The 20,232-nt window shown below is 44.3% G+C and overlaps 1 protein-coding gene across 5 annotated transcripts in view; it reads left to right on the forward strand.

The window, feature by feature from the left end:
• The window catches only part of LOC134530082 (spermine oxidase-like), a 29,352-nt gene extending 11,494 nt beyond the window's left edge, over positions 1 to 17,858 (forward strand). For 3 of the 5 annotated variants that reach the window (XM_063364661.1, XM_063364662.1, XM_063364663.1), the window contains exons 4-9: positions 8,124 to 8,343; positions 10,129 to 10,362; positions 13,056 to 13,181; positions 14,645 to 14,853; positions 15,662 to 15,785; positions 17,647 to 17,858. In XM_063364661.1, coding sequence (XP_063220731.1) covers positions 8,124 to 8,343; positions 10,129 to 10,362; positions 13,056 to 13,181; positions 14,645 to 14,853; positions 15,662 to 15,785; positions 17,647 to 17,757 — 1,024 coding nt within the window. In that variant the 3' untranslated portion in view covers positions 17,758 to 17,858. The remainder of the gene's footprint in view (positions 1 to 8,123; positions 8,344 to 10,128; positions 10,363 to 13,055; positions 13,182 to 14,644; positions 14,854 to 15,661; positions 15,786 to 17,646) is intronic. The other 2 variants (XM_063364664.1, XM_063364665.1) reach the window with 1 other exon arrangement.
• Positions 17,859 to 20,232: the final 2,374 nt, after the last annotated feature.

A 20,232-nucleotide genomic window follows, 5' to 3' on the forward strand; every position in this document is an offset into this window, starting at 1 on the left:
TCTGATGACGACAACAGCTGCTGTAATTCTTGCAAATGATTGCGAGCTCCGACAAAATTTGTCCCACAGTCACTATAAATGTCTGATGATCGGCCCCAGTGAGCAAGAAAGCGCTTGTAAGCTCCAATGAAAACTTCAGTGGACAGATCTGATGCCAGTTCCACATGCACTGCCTTAGTTGTACAGCATACAAAGATGCACATGTAGGCCTTTAATAGGGTAGGTCGACGAATACGTGCCATTTTTATGGTGAAGGGACCGGCATAGTCCACTCCTGCCTTGGAAAAGGGCTTCACCTGTTGAACTCTCATGGCTGGGAGATCACCCATTAATGGGGCTTGAGTAGAGGGTTTAGCCTTGAAACATTTAAGGCAACGACCTAAACGACGACGTATTGCTTGCTTGTCTGCGATGATCCAGAAGGTTTCTCTGAGAATGCCTTGCAGAGTTTGTAGTCCAGGGTGCTGGTTAAGTTCGTGGTAATGACTAATGATGAGATCTGTGAATCGATGAGTTTTTGGCAACAGAATGGGATGTTTGTGCTCAAAGGGCAAACTAGACTGAGGCAATCGACCGCCCACCCTGACCGTTCCAGAGGGATCGAGGAATGGGACCAGTTTACGAAGCTGTGGGGATGTACACTTATCATTTTTTAGAGCTGTAATATCACCCTCAAAAACAATAGCTTGCACTCGTTTGACCCAAAACAGCATTGCCCCTTTTATCTCATGAGTACCAATCTGACCTACTAACTTCGCCTGCTTGGCACGGCAGTTGTGAATGAATCGCAACACGTAGCATGTTACATGAAGCAGTCTTGACAGACGACCACATCGTTCCAGCAGTTGATCACACTGATGAGGTGTTACAACACTGATGAGAGCGAGGTTCTTTTTCTCTAGCACCACTGAATTAGGTGCCATGTCATCAAATGCTATTTGGACAGGCCACTGAGAGGGTTGATGTCTTAGCCACTGTGGACCACACCACCACAACGAGTGGTTCAGCAAGTCTACAGGAAGCAAGCCTCGAGAGGCACAGTCTGCTGGGTTGTCTTCGGAACGTACATGTCGCCACCAGGAGGTTTCAGTGCAGTCTTGAATTTCACTTACTCTGTTTACCACAAAAGTCTTCAACTGATGTGGCGCAGTATTGACCCAGGCCAGAACAACTTGGGAGTCAGTCCAGGCAGTTATGGACTGAAGCTTAATATGGTTATAACGGTTCGTTATATACAAAATAAACAGTTCAACGCCGATTGTAATTTTTGTTGTTTTTTATTTTTTTCCAAACAGAATGCCCCGACGAATCCAAACACTTACAATTGTTCATTCACTCGTTCCACATGTATATCTGACTGTCGAAAATTGCTCGTAGTTCGCGTGATGAGAAATAACGGAAAAAATAGCGTCCTTCAGTAATGTTTTACTGCAAGTACACGAAGATGGTGCGACCTGGAACAGGGCCGCACCCAGCGAAAACGAATTCCGCCCCGAGCCAACTGCCGACGAAGGTGGCCGCAATTTCTAATTCATTGTCCGAAAAAAAATAAAACAAATTAGGTTGATTTAATATTCGGCCTGGCTCCGACCACCAACGTGAAATTATCTATTAGTACATTACATTATAATTTAGTGAGAAGCCACCGAACGCGACCTACTGTGGCAGCGATCGACAGACGACTGGTGATCTCATGCCACTCTCTCCTCCACGCAGGGAGGAGAAGTCACCTGACCTCACCGACCATCACACGCACTCTTCATTCACGCTTACAGATACAAGCCAATCGTAGAACAAGTTACAACACATGAAAAAAATCTTGTACACACAGAAATCTGGGCTTCCCCTGATCAGTCTCTTTTCAATTTCACATCGAAATCGGGGACTTCCATTCTCGTTCTCTCTCCCACACCGTGAGAGAGCAGTTATCACCCGGTTCCCATGCAGGGGGGAATTACCGTCTTTATCTCGGTTGGCGGGGAAGCACTGTTCCTTTCTCACTCCCACTTACAGGCCTCTCATGCCTCTCTTTCTAACCATCACACCAGCCCAGACACAGTCCCGTGATTTATAATTATATTACAACACGTTAATAAAAATTAAGAATAATAATTATAATACAAATTACTTTACCAAATTAAAATCATTTAGAAATAACCTGAAAAAGTAGGCCTAAACATGCAAAAATATAGTACAGCGGCTCATTTGTGAATAATTACATAAAAATTACTAATGATTAAAAATGTTTAATAAAATACAAAATACCTTCTTAAAACACAGAGCACGTGCAAATAACATATATTAATATTCATAACGTCTGATTATACTGTTTCATAACTTATACATCACTCAAAAAACATTGACTTATTACTATTTACATATACCAAACAGAAGTTTAAAAGAAAATTATTTATTTAGGAGGGCAGGGTTCTGCAACATTACATGGTGTTTGTAAATTGCCAGAGTATGCTGCAGCAACCGAGCCAACACTAAAGCACCACATAACTCTAAATGAGGCAATGAAACTACCTTGATAGGTGCGACCTTTGACTTCGCAACCAAGAGATGTACTTTCACATCACCCTTACAACTCACACGCAGGTACACAACAGCTGCATAACCCTTCTCAGAGCTGTCACAGAATCCATGAAGTTCATAAGAGCAATCTGAACAGCCTTTGACATGTCTGGGAACTGTAAGGGACGACAAGTGTGGCAAGTCTTTACTGAAACATTCCCACACTCTTACAATCTCAGGCGGTGGAACTGTATCCCAATCCAGTTTCTTCAGCCATAATTCCTGGATGAGGCTCTTCGCGAACATGGTCAAGGGTGTCAGGAAACCAAGAGGATCAAATACGCGAGCCAAATTAGACAAGATAGAGCGTTTAGTTGGTGATTCAGAGCTAGCCTGGACATTGTACGAGTAGGTGTCCGAGAGTGGGTTCCATTGCAGCCCAAGTACCTTTACTATTACTTCACTGTCTTGGTCCATGGAGAATGGCCTTGGCAGTTGAACAGCATCGGGAGGGAGCCACTCCAGGAGCACAGGATTATTACTAATGAATTTGCGTAACATGAACCCACCTTTATCGAGAAGTGTCATGAGTTCTCGCTGAAGTTCCAAGGCTGCATCTACTGAGTCAGCTCCCATCACAACATCATCCACATAAATTTCTGACAAGAGTGTCCTTGAAGCAGTAGGAAACTGTTCCCGCTCATCAGCAGCAAGTTGATGCAGGGTACGAATTGCTAAATAAGGTGCTGAGGACGCTCCATACATCACGGTTTTCAGTCGATAATCTTCAACTGGTTCCGATTTATTGAACCGCCACACAATTCGTTGAAAATCTTGATGCTCTCTGTGCACACCTATCTGCCTGTACATTTGCTTTATGTCAGCGGTAAACACCACTGGGTGAAGGCGGAAGTTACTTAGTACCTTAACAATGTCTTGCTGCAGCTTGGGTCCCGTGAGCAGTTCATCATTGAGAGATACTCCAGTTGAACCTTTGGCTGACGCATCGAAGACTACACAAAGTTTGGTGGTTGAACTGTCTGGCTTGATTATGCAGTGATGAGGAATGTAAAAGGAAGTAGAGCAATCAATCTGTGACTTTGGAACCTTTTCCATGTGGCCTGCCATCAAATAATCCTTCATGAAATCTGAATACATTCCATGAAGTGGAACATTGTCACTCAGTCGCCTCTCCAAACGCTCAAACCTGCTCAATGCAAGGGATCGAGAGGTTCCCAATTCAGGTTCGGGATTCCTGAACGACAGGGCAACACTATACCGCCCCTCAGCACTTCTACAGTGTGTTTTCTTGAACAGTTCTTCACATACAGTGTCATCTTGGGAGAGGTAGTGTGTGTGTGGAAATTCCTCCAGCTCCCAAAACCTTTTCATTACTTCCTCCAAGGGGGAAATGGTGGTCACCATGGATGTGACAAAGGTTGCAGTTCTACAAGATGCTGTCTCCACTTTTCCCATAAGGACCCATCCCAGTACTGAGTTGAGGGCCATGGGAGAGCCTTCTAACTTACCACCAGTCAATAATTGTGGAAACAAGTCGGCTCCAAGAAGCAAATCTACAGCACCAGGGATATCAAATGAGGGATGCGCTAGCTTGAGGTGAACAACAGACTGACGAGTGTCAGAAGGCAACTGAACACTGGGCAAGCTATTAGCAATTCGTGGAAGGATGAAGGCATCGAGAGCAAACCGAGGACTGTCTTCACCAACTGGACTAATTACCAAAGAAGTGTAATACTTGGCAACATTCACTGGTGTATTGGATAAACCCTCTATGGGTAGGTGAGCATTTTTGCGAGGCAGACTGGCAGAGTCTAGCAGGGCCCGAAACGTATGTGGGTTTCCACGCACGTCATGAATCTGAACCTGGGCTGTCCACAACAGGACTGTTGACACTGAGTGCACAGCACTACAAGAGGTGACAGTGGATAATGTTGAGGTTGGATTTACGTCGAGTACAGTCGACTGTTCCTCTGCAGAGTCGGCAGCAGCATCACCTTGTTCATCCTCACAAGTTTCGTCCTCAAAATGTAAAAGTGAATGATGACGTGAACCACAATGGCGACAAGATGAACCCACGAGGCAGTTTTTTGCTTGATGTGATGATCTAAGGCAGTTCAAACATAGTCTGTGTTGTCTGACTACAGAGTATCTCTCTGTTGGACTAAGCTGATTGAATTTAGAGCACTTAAACAATGAGTATTTGCACTTTGGTATTTAGGCAGAACAGACTTACGAACAGGTGCAAAAGAGGGGAAATTTTTCTGCCGAGTGATCTGTGTTGTGGGTACCTTTCCCCTGGATGATATCACAGCCTCTTGAGCACGACAGTGCTTTTCCAGGTATTCGGTGAACTTGGCCAAGGATGGTAGGTCTTGACCGGTGAGTGTCATTTTCCACTGGGTTTGAAGTACCACATCTAATCTCTTGCAGAGAATAGGAAGCAATATTAAATCCCACTGACTGACTGGGACATCAAGTGCGGCCAATGCTGCCACATTTTCCGTGATAACCGTTAAAAGATGTCGAAGTGATGCTGGTGCATCAGCAGATGCAAAAGGTGCCTGCAGAAGGGCTTCAACATGAACAGATATGATTAAGCGTTTGTTGTCATATCGATCAGTGAGTAATTTCCAGGCTACTTTAAAATTCACGTCTGTGATTGTCAACGACTGAATCAACTGAAGTGGCTCATCACTTAGTGCGGTTTTGAGGTACACTAGTCTCTCAACCTCAGTAAGGTTGGCATTCGTTGTCACAAGAGTGGTGAACAGGTTGGCAAAATTCATCCACTCCCTAGGGTTGCCATTGAAATGTGGCAGCATTATTTTTGGTAGAGCAACGTGAGAATTCCCGGATGAAATACTCTTTGTTTGCTCCTTTAAGTCTCTAGCCCTCTATTCAATAGTGAAGGACTCCACGGCGGCCATCGCTGAATAATAGTAATTTTCAAATGAGATTATGCGAGCTACATGGGCTTCATGATGTACTGTTATTGTGTCAAAACACGTAATCTTTATTCATTGACACAAAGAACTGTGACGTCACGTAACGGACAAAGGCAACTGCGGGATACGGCGAACAAGGCAGCGACAGGACACTAAAGGACCAAGGCAGCGACAGGACACTAAAGGACAAAGGCAGCGACAGGACACTAAAGGACAAAGGCAGCGACGAGACACTATGGACAAAGGAGACGAGGGGACAAACAAGGGAAAGGTCATGGACCCTGAACAAGGATAAAGGACGGCGACGTAATATAAAGGAGAGGTTAAAGTCACAGCGCGGCGCGGCGCACTCAGGACAAATACGATCATTTCCAAATCCGTGACAAACACAACAATAGGGTGCTTCACGTCTGATGCATTTACACGAGCAAGTTAATTGCATCAGAGTACAAAAAAAATATGATCAATGCACTTCAGACGTCAACGGACCACACTCGAACTGAACGACGCATATCGACGCACGCCGACGAAGTAAACTAAACACCTACGAAACTATTTCTTGAAAGACTAAACACGCCGGCAAGATCCGGCCCGGAGGACCAAATGTTTTGACTGTGGACTGATAACACCATCTTCCTGACGGAACGACTTACCGCGGCGGCGCGATAACAAAGACTGACTAGTTGCCGGCACTGCCAGCTAGTGGCGCTACCGCAGCCAGTAGCGCGGGAAGTTCAAACACAGTCTTGATATAAGGAATGTCTCAAAGTCCCAACATATTTACACAAATTTAAAAACACCACAAGTCCAAACATACACAAGTCCAAACAACCAACGTTTTGCAAGTGGGAAACAGTGAAGCAGCACTCCATTCATATCACTTCACCCCTCGTCGTCTGAGTAGAGGGAGCAAGCAGATTCCGGGGCAGGGGTGATGATCATTATGAGTAAACATAGATCTCAGAAGTAGGAGCAGTAACCTAGGTTAACAGGTTGTTGAAAAACAAGTCCCAAATATATATTAAGACAATTGTGTGTTGGAGGGGATGATGATAGTGTGATGTCATCTGCTGGCGACAGCTACCTCAGTTCCGAAGCTTAAAAGTAGGTGGCACCAGTAGTATTTATTTAGTACAAACATTTTGCGGTAGCTCGGGCCCAAACCTAGGGACGCAACCATGTTCATGTTGGCAGGCACAGATGTCACTGGATAACAGATTAATTGTACATAGAATAAAGAAATAAAGGAGTATGCGCTCACGAAGTATGTCTTTGAGACTTTAGTACTAGTGTCATCCGGTAGGGAGCACCATGTTTAAATTCAAAAATTTTTGTTTCCCATAGGGACCTGCCTTTAATTCCAGCCCAGGCTTCCAGAGGGTGCCACTGTCTGTCATCTTGAATGGTCTATTGTTTGCTAGGGAGCAGCAATTTAAATTTCAAATACAGTTGCCAGACAGTACCATCATATGCCATATTTATGGCATCTTGAATTGGCTTTTACTCTGCTAGGAGGTGTCCCATAACATGCACAAGGGTAGCTTCCAATGTGCCGCATCCCTGCCATCTTGGATTTGAAAAGATGCCATATTGGATGGAGAGGACTAATTTTGCATTGTGCAAAAGAGTACACAAGGCATTTTTTAATGTACTCCACCCTGACCATCTTGGATTAAAAATTTTCTATCTTCGATCGAGAGGTTTTGGTATACACATTACTTTGTGTGCATTTGAAGCGTGCCGAAATTAAATAAGAAATTTCCTTGTTTCTGTTAATTAGACCTAAGTTATTATAGTAATAGATATTATTGCAAAGATTATGGTAACTTAGTCTTTAGACATAATTTTAAAAATATTTTGTAAGTAAATGTTATCTGCAGGTTATAGGCATACTATATTTACTTAAAATAAAGTAGATATACATTCCTGTTAAAAAATTTAATTTGCTTAGAGGATAGTACTGTATGTGTTATAGGCAAACTATATTTATTATATAAGGTTTATTTTGTCTGTTAAATAAAATAATTCTTAATAGTTATGAATATGTTTATATAGATAGCACAAGCTCTGGGTTATAGACATACCATGTTTATTAAATTAAAAGTGTTTTTAAAAAATATTTAAAACAAAATAATTATTTATAGTAATACATATGCTAATAAGGAAAGTGTATTAAGATTGTCCTTGGTTATAGGCATATACAGTGATATATATTAATGAAACAAAATGTGGTAAATAAAGAGAAATGCTAAATAATGTATAGACGTATGAATGCTTATAAGAATAAAGAATGTGTAGGCATAAGCAACTGAGTTCTCTCATTTAGCTTTACTCCTTCAATGTTGTGTATGCCATGCCTCCTCTGGAAGAGGTGGAAGAACTCTCAGCTGTATAATGTGCAAAATGTAATAAAAATAATATAAAAAACATTGTTCGTGAAATAAGGTGAGTGACACACACGAGGCAGGCAAAAGAAGACAGCGAGATGTCTCCTGGGTGGCGTCACCCACCCCCTCCCCTCCCCCACTCCGGCTGCCGCGCATGCAGGGCACACACATGCTTGTATCGCACGGCCCAGCCTGGGTGCGAACACGGCCAGGTCAGTTGGGGAAGTGAGGGAAGGCTGTGAATGCTGTGCAGGTACAGCCGGCGCCTGAAGGCGGCAGGCATAGACACGGACGACTCGACGCTGGCCAGGGCGTTCTTCAGGTGGTCGCGGCAGACCCAGGACTTCCAGGAGGGACCGGAGTCCAGCAACCAGCCCTCCGGGCCCGGCTGCCTGGAGCACCGGGACTGCGCTGGCAACTTCTGGCTGCGCTGGAAGCAGGGCGGCTACCACACCGTCATAGACCTCCTGACCGTGAGTTACCTCCGCTGTAGTCACAGTCTTGTATTGTTCCTACACTTTACAACTACCAGACCTTTACCAAGTAGTTTAAAATCACGATTACCACGAACATCCAGACATGTTAAGCCTCTGCATATGACTTTGTAATGTAAAACTTTAAACAAAACTCTAAACCAATTTTTTATACTTATTTTTTATACCTAACAGCTTAAAAAAGTTTTCTTTTAAATTGGAAATAAGTTTTAAGTTTTTAAAGAAATGATTAAATTAAGGGTGTTTTATTTTAATGGAGGCAGTGATTCACGCTCGGTCTGTCTGGGGGTTGAGCACTGCATCTCGCTGTATTGTCCTGGTGCCAGACAGGGGCCACATGTCTCGAGTGCAGGCGGAGAACTGTGGATCCCCGGGTGTCTGGAGGAAGGGGGAGAAGGGGTGCAAATTGATTCGTGAGGTATCACATAGTCTGTATTGAGGAGAAGGGTGGAATGGCGAAATAATCTGCTGGCAACCGCTATTAGAGATACTAGTGTCGCTTGTTGTATGTGATAGATTTATAACATGCCAATCATTGACTGATGGATTAAAACCACTGTTCATTATAAAATTTCTAAATAAAAAATCTGCACTAATACCACTTCCCACTGATACATTAATAAATACATTGTACTAATACAGAAATATATATATTAAAACTATCTAAGCAATCATATAATTCTTATAAAAATTTTTTAAAAATATATCATATGATGTTGTACCTGGCTGAGGTTGGGCAGCGTGACGTTGTGGTGACTAGTTAGAGCTTGGAGTGGCGTAGCGACGGAGTTCTTCAGGGTGGCTGCCCTCGGCGACTCTCTGCCGGACGAGTCCCTCTGCAGGTTCATACGCTCATCCAGGCGGCCAGCCAGACCACCCAGGATAGTCTATCTTCTGGTAGCAGCAGTGGTCGTCTCCTGGGATGACGTCATGACCAGAAACAGTTGGCAGCAACCTTTATTGTTTTTCTTATTTCTCCTCACATGCGGCCACGCAGATCGCCGATCTTCCTCTCAGACACGCGAGTACCGTGTGACGCTTGCTCCACAGGCTGCCATGGGGATGTAAACTCACGACACAACAAATGAAGCTCTAGGGCTTACTGTCTGTGTGTTAGGACACAGCCTGCCTGGCAGGCTTCATGGTGTGGGAGTGTCAGTGCTCTGTGCTTACAGAAGAGGTTCCCTGATGCCAGCGCAGAGCTGCCTGTCAGGAGCAAGGTGTGTCTCAACAAGGAGGTGACCAGTGTGCAGTGGGAGGGACAGCACCAGGTGGTGACCTCGTGTGCAGATGGCTCTGTGTACTTGTCTGACCACGTGCTGGTGACAGTGTGGTAGTGTCAGTGCTTGTTCAGCCACTGCTCTGTGCTTACAGAAGAGGTTCCCTGATGCCAGCGCAGAGCTGCCTGTCAGGAGCAAGGTGTGTCTCAACAAGGAGGTGACCAGTGTGCAGTGGGAGGGACAGCACCAGGTGGTGACCTCGTGTGCAGATGGCTCTGTGTACTTGTCTGACCACGTGCTGGTGACAGTGTCAGTGCTTGTTCAGCCACTGCTCTGTGCTTACAGAAGAGGTTCCCTGATGCCAGCGCAGAGCTGCCTGTCAGGAGCAAGGTGTGTCTCAACAAGGAGGTGACCAGTGTGCAGTGGGAGGGACAGCACCAGGTGGTGACCTCGTGTGCAGATGGCTCTGTGTACTTGTGTGACCACGTGCTGGTGACAGTGTGGTAGTGTCAGTGCTTGTTCAGCCACTGCTCTGTGCTTACAGAAGAGGTTCCCTGATGCCAGCGCAGAGCTGCCTGTCAGGAGCAAGGTGTGTCTCAACAAGGAGGTGACCAGTGTGCAGTGGGAGGGACAGCACCAGGTGGTGACCTCGTGTGCAGATGGCTCTGTGTACTTGTCTGACCACGTGCTGGTGACAGTGTCTCTGGGAGTGTTGAAAGACAAGTGTCAGACCTTGTTCCAGCCCCAGCTGCCTGCCTACAAGCTCACTGCTATTCAGGTAACTATGTTTCTGTTTATGATAAATATATTTTTCCAACAAGCCTTAATAAACTGTTCATGAAAATATTTTTTGTGTATGTTCCCTGGAATGAAACTCCGAATTATGAGGTTTTTTTTTAATAAAGGTTGTGTAATTTGATATCATCGTCATTTATATGTAAACGTGGCCCATAATAATATTGAAAACACACTAATTAGGGGTAAGAGAGTATGTATTGACGGCCCCTGTTGCGAGTGTTTCCCTGTCGTGACGAGAGCGCCGGCCAGCCTAAAACTCAGGGAGTGGACGGGTTCTCACCTTGTGGCTTGCAACAGGGGGCCAGGACAACAGTGACCCCTCGAGCTGGCGGCCGCTCGAGACACCCCTTAGTTCGGTCTATGTATGTCCGTAGTTCGGTCTATGTCGTTCAGGCACTGGCTGGTATTTGGCGAACCACTCACGACTCGCTAGTGGCGAAGCACGGAGCAGTGCTCAGACGCGTCTGTCGCGGATGACAGGCGAGCTACGACTGACTCCCACGCACCGGCGCACGGCGAGCGGGAAGCAGGGGAACGGGACGCACGAGATGCGTGAGAGACAGTATGTGGTCCGCGTCAGATTACACTGTCGTTCGTCACACCAGCCACCGCGCTCGGGTGCGCTCACCGCTCGAAGCAATTTGTTACACTACACTCAGGCCAGGACCAGGATAGACATGACAGCTGTCGTCAGTATATATATATATTCTCTTCGCAGTCTCTCTTAAGTTTTATGCTGCTTGCACAAAAATGAGGTTTTTATGTTGATTTAATTTTGTAATAAGTTAAACTACAAATTATTATAAAATAAATTTTTTTTTGTGGTTTTAAATCCTACCATTAACGACCGTGTATGAGTAATAAAATATTATCCATGGAATATTGCTTTATTGCGGGGTGTGTGATTCGGGAAACTACCTGTTGGCGGCACAGCTATCAGCTGGATCATGCTGGATCGGGAGGCAGCGCAGCGGGGCTGGTCGACGCATGAGGTGCGCTATGCAGCGCAACTAGAGAATGTCTGGCAACCATGCTGTTAGCAGGGATGTTGCCTGAGGGAACAACTGCACAGTGCGGCAGTTAACTTCAGCACGTTGGTCGGGAGCAGCGAGCCGTGCTAGCACCGCTGGACTGGTTGCAGGAGGAGACGTGTGTGCAGCTCTGCAGTTAACTGGTTTGAACTGGTGTGACTTGCGCAGTGGGGCTTGTTGCGGGGGGAGGTGTGTGCGACACGCCGGTGCGACGAGTCTAGTGGCAGGAGGACGAGGTGACCCTGTGTGTAGCTGCCTGACCTAGGTCAGTGTCTGCCAGTTTCCTGGATGAAGCAGCTGCCTACCACCACGATCTACACTAAGTACCAGTGTTCCACGCCCAAGCCCCTTCTAATATACATTTTTGTAAGATTTGGTCAAACTTTTGAGATACTTTTGGTGCCATCAGATATTATGCATTTTTTTTTTAATTTTCCCACAATACTGAAATATGTGTGGAATGCGGCCATTATTAGAGTAGGCCTTGACACTAGTAAACTGAGTCTGAATTTTACTGTTGGTGGAAAAATAACCTAGAACTTTGCAGCAGTAAAGGTACGTGGTGTGTGCCATAATACTGTGGTATTTGCAACCAACTTTAACTGTGAATTAGTCTCTGGATGTACAGTAAAATTTACACCCTTTTAATAGAAAGTATTTTATTTTTCAGCTGTTCAGAGGCTTGTTGTTGGAATGTTTGTGCGGTCACATTAAAATTGATAGGGAGGACTGGGGACTTAAAATTCTGTTTAAATATTGAGGATTAACAACTTTAGAGTCAAACTATGAGCTTGTAAGAACCTTTTTTTTACTTACTTCTAATTGCTAGTGCATGATGACATAACTGGAAAGTATTGACAAGGACAGGAGTCGTCTTGATTACAATGAACATTCAGATATTTACTGATTTTCATTACTAACTAAACTTTACCTTGATTAGTTTACTAAATGAAATAATTAATTTGATCACATGTTTATTTTAATATTGAATACTGAGTGTTTATTAAATTTTTTGACATTTCAGTTCTGTGCTTGCGGCTAACTCCTTCGCACACTACCGCGTCAATAACGCTACTGTGATGCCACTTGTACCTAACAGCACACACTTATAGCGATAAATGAGAACACGATGAGGATAGGAAGACTGGAGAGGAAAAGTAAGGTAGTGAAGAAGGGTCAGGTGACAGCGGGTGGTAAAAAGAAGGTATCGAGCCCTGCACCTGCTAGGAGAACACTGAAGGGTTAAGGCCATGCGTGACTGTGTGGCGGCAGTGCGAGAACCCTGCCCGGCGACGCGAGATGTGCAACAGGAACATGGAAGAGAAGGAGACGCAGGAGGAGGCGGCCTGGGTGTTCAAGGTCACGGGAAGGGGGCTGGTGGGGGTGAGATGCTGCAGGTGGGTGATACAAAGGGTGGGGAGGAAAAGAAAGGGGTAAATACTTTTTCTTTGGTGAGGACTGGGTGGGTGTGAACTATTCTTTAGGGTAAGGTGCTGGAAATAAGAGGGTGTAAGGTAATGAAAGGTTTGGAAGAGTGACTTTCTACCATCATGAATGCACAGCTGCGTGTTTTTCAATTTCAATTAAATTCAAATAAACACTCGTTTGTTTGATAATTCACATATTTATGTTTTTGTTTCAGGGTTTGGACATGGGTACATTAGACAAAATATTTTTGAAATTTTCTTATCAATGGTGGCCAAATGAGGTTAAAGGGTTCGGAATTTTATGGACCGAAGAAGCACTTGAGAAACTCCAGATCGATAAGGTGAATGCACAATTTACGGACATGCACTTTACAGCTTTGTAGAATTGGCTTTTTTTTTAACAGGCCAACTTAGCTCACTAATGGTTTAAGGTTAAGCATAATATTAAGTTGGGCTTTGGCATAATATGTTTATGTTCATAAAGTTTTAAGACAATGACTCTCCAAGTTCAAAATTGGTTGTAATGAATTCTTAAAGCTGGCTTGTTTGTAATGTAATATATTTGATTAAAGATTTGCTTCTCAAACAACAGAAACCAAAGTTGGGTTTGAACATGATAACTTTGACTACAAAATCACCTCGACCAAAAAAATATCTGTGTGTACGAGATGAATAAAAATTCTAAGATATTTTCAATATTTTTAGTGACAATGTTTAATTATGATGACGTCCATTACATATATGGTGGTTTCCAACAAATATGAGTTTGAATATGAGATGTAAAAAAATATAACCTGGCTATAATATTAAGCCTGCTTTTGGATTAACAACTAATAAAAAGGAAAAATTAAGAAAGTTTTAAGAATTATGAAATAATAATAGAGCTATGAAACAAGTAATGATTACTATTCTGGGCCTTTATCCATAACAAAAGCATAGTTATACATTTCACATTATCTAAAAATAATACCTAAGTCCTAAAATGTTAAATGTCTGCATCTAGTTTTTAAGTTTGTGGATGGAGCCAACCTTAATCTCTCCGTGTTCCGGGCGCCTCTGCGAAGGTTACATTGCAGCAATTTGTTCTGGTGACATCAGTCTTCGGTTCCCCACTGGACTCCTCCTGGGTGCGATGTCGAGGCGTAGCGGTCAGCTCCTCCACTGCGCTGCCTCTCTCGAAGATATGAAACACTGGCCACACTTGCAGTTGTGAACTGGGCGACTTGACCACCGTCGCTGATGTGGACAGTTTAGTAACTTGTTTCCTGCCTGCATGAGCCTTCTTTCGGCAACCTCCAAGGCTCTTCCTTTCGTGCCAGCACGGCCAACCTGCTCAACTCGTGCACTCGTCGGCACCTCACACCAACCGTCGGCCCAGAGCGCGCATGCCCCCGGCCCCGGCCCCCGCTCGCAGCCCTGGCCAATCACGTGGAGTTTGTTCCGTCATAAAATAATTAAAGATATTATGTCTGTTTATAAAATATATTCAAACATAAAAAGACTTTGAACAAAAATTAGCTTGAATTTAAGTTGAATTCGAAAAATTATATATTCTGAATGTAGATAATATTTAACGTTATATTACTTACAGAAAATCGCAGACTTGTGCTCTTGACTAGCGGTCGGCACGCCCAAGCTGTAAGAATTGCGACTGTGGCAGTGAAATTAATCTCCATATGGTTATGCAGCTCACTTCACATCACTAGCAGGGTGGACTTTCACAGCTTAACATTTAAGCATATATTAGGCAATGACATACTGTGTCCAGAAGCTGGACAGGCTTGTTTGCCGTGCTGTGTTCCAGGGGGACGGGAGCAGGGCCTGGCTGCAGGGAGTGTTTGGCTTCCACCCGACAGACAACGCCCCCACCACCCTCATGGGCTGGGTCGGGGGGCAGTTTGCCAGACAGATGGAGTCCCTGCCCCTCCCCGCCGTGCTGCACGGCTGCACGGAGCTGCTGCAGTTCTTCTTCGGCCAGCTGTACGACATTCCTCGGGCGGAGCAGATCGACAGGTACGTTCGACTCGTGCTGCGGTCCAGCGAACAACAACAACGAGGTGATTAGAGAGTGTTATGGTGTTTCTCTCTGTATCATCGCCATTGTATTACTCATATAAGCCTTAATCGTCCATTCTGCTTCTCTTCATTTCATCTCGCTTCTCATTCCTTCTGTCCTTTATTACTTGTATTTTATGCCCAACCAATCTATAATGTAATACTTTACATATGATTGTAATGATTACGTGGTGTATGGGAATATAGATGTGATGACTTATATTATTTCGACTCCATTTTCATTCTACTTGTGCTTGAAATATTTGCCAATTATTCTTTTTCTGTTTAATATTTTTCAAAATAACAGATCTGGGTAGCTATTGCGAACTGCGTAAGTCTAGCAAGCAAGCATTATATAAGTAAACCCAAAAAAACTGCACTGAGAGCACGCTGCCATTCATAGACAAAGTAAAGAGTTCTCCCGCGAGATGGGGATAGTAGATACCTTTACTAAACAGCTGACCAGATGGCGTCAGTTTGTAGGTTAATGTTTGATCGTAGTATTGTTTTTCCCAAAACCAGATGAAAGTAAAGTAAATAATTAACAATAACACAGAGGTTGTGGCTGCCTGAGAGCTGGCCACGAATATATATATATATATATATGTGTGTGTGTATATATATATTCTTTACATTTTTCACATCATTTTCTTTCAAATTATGTTTAATTCACTTTTTAAAAAACTAGTTTGAATTTGTTAACATAAATAACTAATATTTACTGAAAGGCAGTTGCAGCTAGTGACGAGGTGGAGCGACTGTGCAGGTCGGCCTGGCGCCTCAACCCGCACTTCCTCGGCAGCGGCAGTTTCCGCAGCGTGCGCAGCGAGGCCGTGGGGGCGACTGCCGCGCTGCTGGCTCGCCCGCTCCACGACTCCCTGGGCCGCCAGGTTGGTGCCCCTCTCACTGACCTGCTAACACCCCTCGCAGTGTTTCAATGTCTAGTGTGCCGTCGCCCGGGTTCTCGTGTTCCAGATCCGGCGTAGTTCCTAGCGGGAAGGCTGGTTTATTACGCCAGGCTAACTCGGTGGTTAACCACGAGATGGGTCGTGGTGTTAGGGAACCCTGGTTACTGATACACTACTGGCCCTACACAGCATAGCACGCTGATCCCTAACTGGGTTGGGGAGGTTCACAAATAACACACCCGAGTCTGGTTTGCACTGTCGCATACACGTCGCGCACGGAGTGTGTGGAGTGGACGTTTATTTAACGTTGACAATTACACTTGCAGTTACAGTTACACTATTTCCCTAAACAAAGTACACTATGATTACACTGGGCGCTCTGACACGCCGTCACTACAGTTATGTCCTCACGCCAGTCGAGGTTGAGGGGGAAGAGTTTGATTGGAGTCGGCCAAACCCATAAATTGTGAACGGCGACGCGCGGGCCCACCTGTGTGGACCGCGGCTTGCTATGAAATTAGTGAAAGTCTTCAATTAGATGTGGCCAGTGCCTGTGCACTCTGCAGTTAACCAAATGTCTGTTATTGCGGGAGTCGGCCCGTGCCGTATATTCCACTGCCCCGCGTAATACGTTGTGCGGGGAGTGTTATGTTTACGCGGCTGGGCTAAGCCCTACGCCGTAAAAGGACCGGGCGCACACGGGGAGTAATTAAAAAAGGTTTTGAAGCGTGACTATAATTACCAGAATGAAATGAGTGTAGACAATGGTTGAAGTCTCCCCGTGGGACGTGCGTCCGTCCCGGTCCGCGAGTCACGCTGTACTGGCGTCCGGCCCTGGCGCGAGGGGAGGGGTGAGCATTCTGTCGCGCCAAGGTTTCTAAAGTTCCGTTATTCGTAAAATATTATATTAATAACAGAATGTAAGTGGCTCTAAATTCACACATTAAAAATTAACAATTAACCTAATACATATTTACTGTTGGAAATTGGATTTAACAAGTTTACATGAAATAAGTTTGAATAATCTGAGTCACACTGGAGACTGTTCGTCGCTTGATGACTGCTCCAGTGGCGAATGATACATGAAACTTTGGGGCGGTTTTAATTAAGTCACACACTACGTCATTGAAACTAGGCTGAAGGCCGCAAGGGGAGCACTCACAAAGGTATTAATACAAATCCACACGTGAGTGACCCGGGCACTCCTACGTCGCACTTCCTTTGCACAGGGTTGTTAATTAAAAGTGATGTGACCATTAATGTAAATTGAATTTATAATGTACTGGAATCGTGTTGTCCGGTTGATTAGGGCATGGGCTTTGACTCTACCTGTTCCGTGGCGCTCGCCTGACTGGGTGGGCCGTGGCTAGGGGCGCGTTCCGTTAGCGGTGTCGGATACTGGCGGTTGCAGGTCGGGCTTTTAGGGTGGCCTTCGGTCGGACGATGTCAAGTGTACATTAATTATATGTAATTTTGACTATTTTCCAGCCCCCCCCCCCCCCCCCCCCACAACAAGTGCGTGTCTTTCCGATTCAGCTGCTAGATCAAAAAGTACAGTCACCTATGCATGTGATGTTCAAATACACCCTGTATTACAAAAGTTAAGACGAGGCTCCGTCCGCCCCGGGCCGTGAGCTGATGAAGACTGCCTGATGCGTCACCTCGAGCCCAAACCCACAACGGCAAATAATTCTTACGTTAAACTTGGATGGAAAACGTATCACATCCCCCTTGAATAAATTCCTTAGGTGGCTGAAGGCTTAAAAGTGCTATAGTTTAAATGATGAGCCAAGCAGGAGACAGTCTGTGAGTGTGCTTGAAGCTCACCTGGGACTTGGTGCAGGTGGTGTTGTTCGCCGGAGAGGCCACGCACGACCACTACTACGGCTCGGTGCACGGCGCCGTGGAGACGGGCTTCCGGGAGGCCGACAGGCTCGCCAACCTGCTGGCCTGAGCCATGTGACTGCGAGTGGTACAGCACTCACCATTGTGTGCAGTATGGACAGGGCTAAAATTGATCAAACAAACTTGTTAATAAATAATTATCACACAAAATTTACATATTAAGATATTTTATTAATAATTAGTTTTATTTGGAAAAATAAAACAAATCACTTCTATGAATTGCAAAATTATATGCATTAATAATACAATACCTACTTAAAATAAATTACACTTAAAAATAGGTGGAACTTGAATTATGATTACCTATCCTATATATTTATTTTTTTTATCTTCATTAAGTATCCAATTGGGATATGGTTATAAAATAATTTTAGCCACTAGCACTAGTTATATGCATATCTTTGGTCTTAGATTTTGCAAAATCTTTTGCTGGTGGACATATACATTTTTTTCTTTCTTGTGGATAAGTTGAGATGATAAGTTAATTAACTCCAAAGTCTTAAGCAAAAGAAGTAATTTTCCTTACACATTGTTTAAAATAGGATATCTGAGACAAAATGTTAAGATTTATTTTTACTAATTGAAAAATGAAACTCTCCAGTGTCTATGTAACATGGAGACTACACAGTGTACCGATACACGGCCCACATATAAAAATATATGGTCAGTAGGGCGTATTTAAGTACATATAAACAGTGTTTGAGGGGACCTAGTCAACAATGGTCCGCGGTATTGGTAAATATTCGACTTTTGAAGTGCTAGTGTGACGGCGCATGCGCGCCAGCGCCAGGAGAATTAGCGGCAATCGGCAACCGACTGAACTTGAAAACGGGCCAATAGGAGAGGCCGCTGGGAACGCTGGGCGGAGGTATAAAAGAGCCGCCCGGCGTTTTCTCGAGGAGTCGGTCCGCTGTGCAGAGTCAGAGCTCGTGTCGCTTCGCGTGAGTTTTCGCTACCCGCGATTCCGGGCTGCGGAATCGCGACCTGAAGTTGAACTTTCGGTATTATCAACATTTGGGACGGTAATTATTGAATATCTCAACGCGTCCGCGGTCCGGGAAACAACTACGCGCGCACCGGAACTTCGCCTGTGTGAGTGCTCTGGTGACTTAAAGTGTGTGGTGCCTACTGGTGCATCTCAACACACTCCCTGGGACAGCCTTCACACAGACTGGAGACTGCGGAGCCAGCGCAGCATTCGCAAGGTAAGGCGTGGTCGCCTTGAGTCGGCGCCAGCGCATTGTTGGACTGCAAACTCCCCTCATCTTACACGGTGATTCCTGCTACGAGACGTTATAGCAGAGACTGTGCAAGCAATAGTAACTGTCCGCGGTCCCCCCAGAGGTCCTGGGGGTAGAAATAGCCTACCGACAGAGTTTTAGCCCGGAGCAAACCCCACCATTATTTAATGTGTAGGCGGCATCTACGTGTTGTGTCGGATACCAACAATAGAGACTGAACGTGAATTGGACTTTTGTCGAGTCGGGTGCCCTTCGTAACGTCCTGCAGTTTCAATAACATTCTTGTTTTTGCTAGTCACATTGTGTCTCAGAGAACTTTAGCCATTATCCAGTATAAGTCCAATGTTATGTTATTGTTTTTGCCTCAAATTCATTAATATTATTAAAATTTCGTGGAAAATCATATATTGTTTATTTGTACTACAGGTTAGTCTCCTTGATAATATTTTAAAGTTATGGCAAACAGGGCTAAGTAATGTTAGGCACTCGTGTATTGACAAATATCATCTACCATTCAGGCAGTCCTGTGTTTGTAAACAAACGAGGTGTTTGTTTACGTTTGGGTCACTCCAGTCCAGCATAACGTGTCTCTGTCGTCATATTATTAGTGTCTGTACCCGCACAACAGTTTTATCAAATTTTTCACTAAATATTAAAAAGGTTTCTATAATGTTAAGTACTTTTTAATATAAATTTTTGTTACATCATTCTATCAATGTCCAAATGTTCATTTTTCCCCTTATCTGTAATTTTCTATGAATGTTTGCAACATTTCAAACAAATATTGATACCTTTGGTTCCAAAAATGTTTCCCCTTAAAATATGAACATGGTTGACAATGATACGGCAACTATGCAAGTGTGCTGTATAGGTGTTTTGCTAGAAAAGAGTATCTTGCTTTGTTATCTGTGGGATTTTGTTCCTTTTTCTAAAGAATCAAAAGTACAGTTTACCGACACTCGCTCTGTGATCCAAGTTAAATGCAAAGTTTCTAAATTATTCAAAGATATTAAATGCTGCTAATGGTAAATCTACCTGATGTGGCCAAAATTAGCATCGAAAATAGCAAAAATTTATAAACTGCGATAACTGAGTTTACAGCAAAAATCCAGGGTGGTATAAACCAGTGCATCCCAGAAAAAGAGGCTAACATACTGTCATCCTGCCGCCTTTTGCAACAGAAATGTTGAGGTGGAATTGGGGCCAACTAGCAATTATGCCTGTGCGCTAGTTTACGGGCGTGACATTGACACGTGGCAGATGGGTAGCAGGTGTTGGCCCAA

The sequence above is a fragment of the Bacillus rossius genome, chromosome 3 (assembly GCF_032445375.1).
Source record: "Bacillus rossius redtenbacheri isolate Brsri chromosome 3, Brsri_v3, whole genome shotgun sequence".
Classification (NCBI taxonomy): domain Eukaryota; kingdom Metazoa; phylum Arthropoda; class Insecta; order Phasmatodea; family Bacillidae; genus Bacillus; species Bacillus rossius.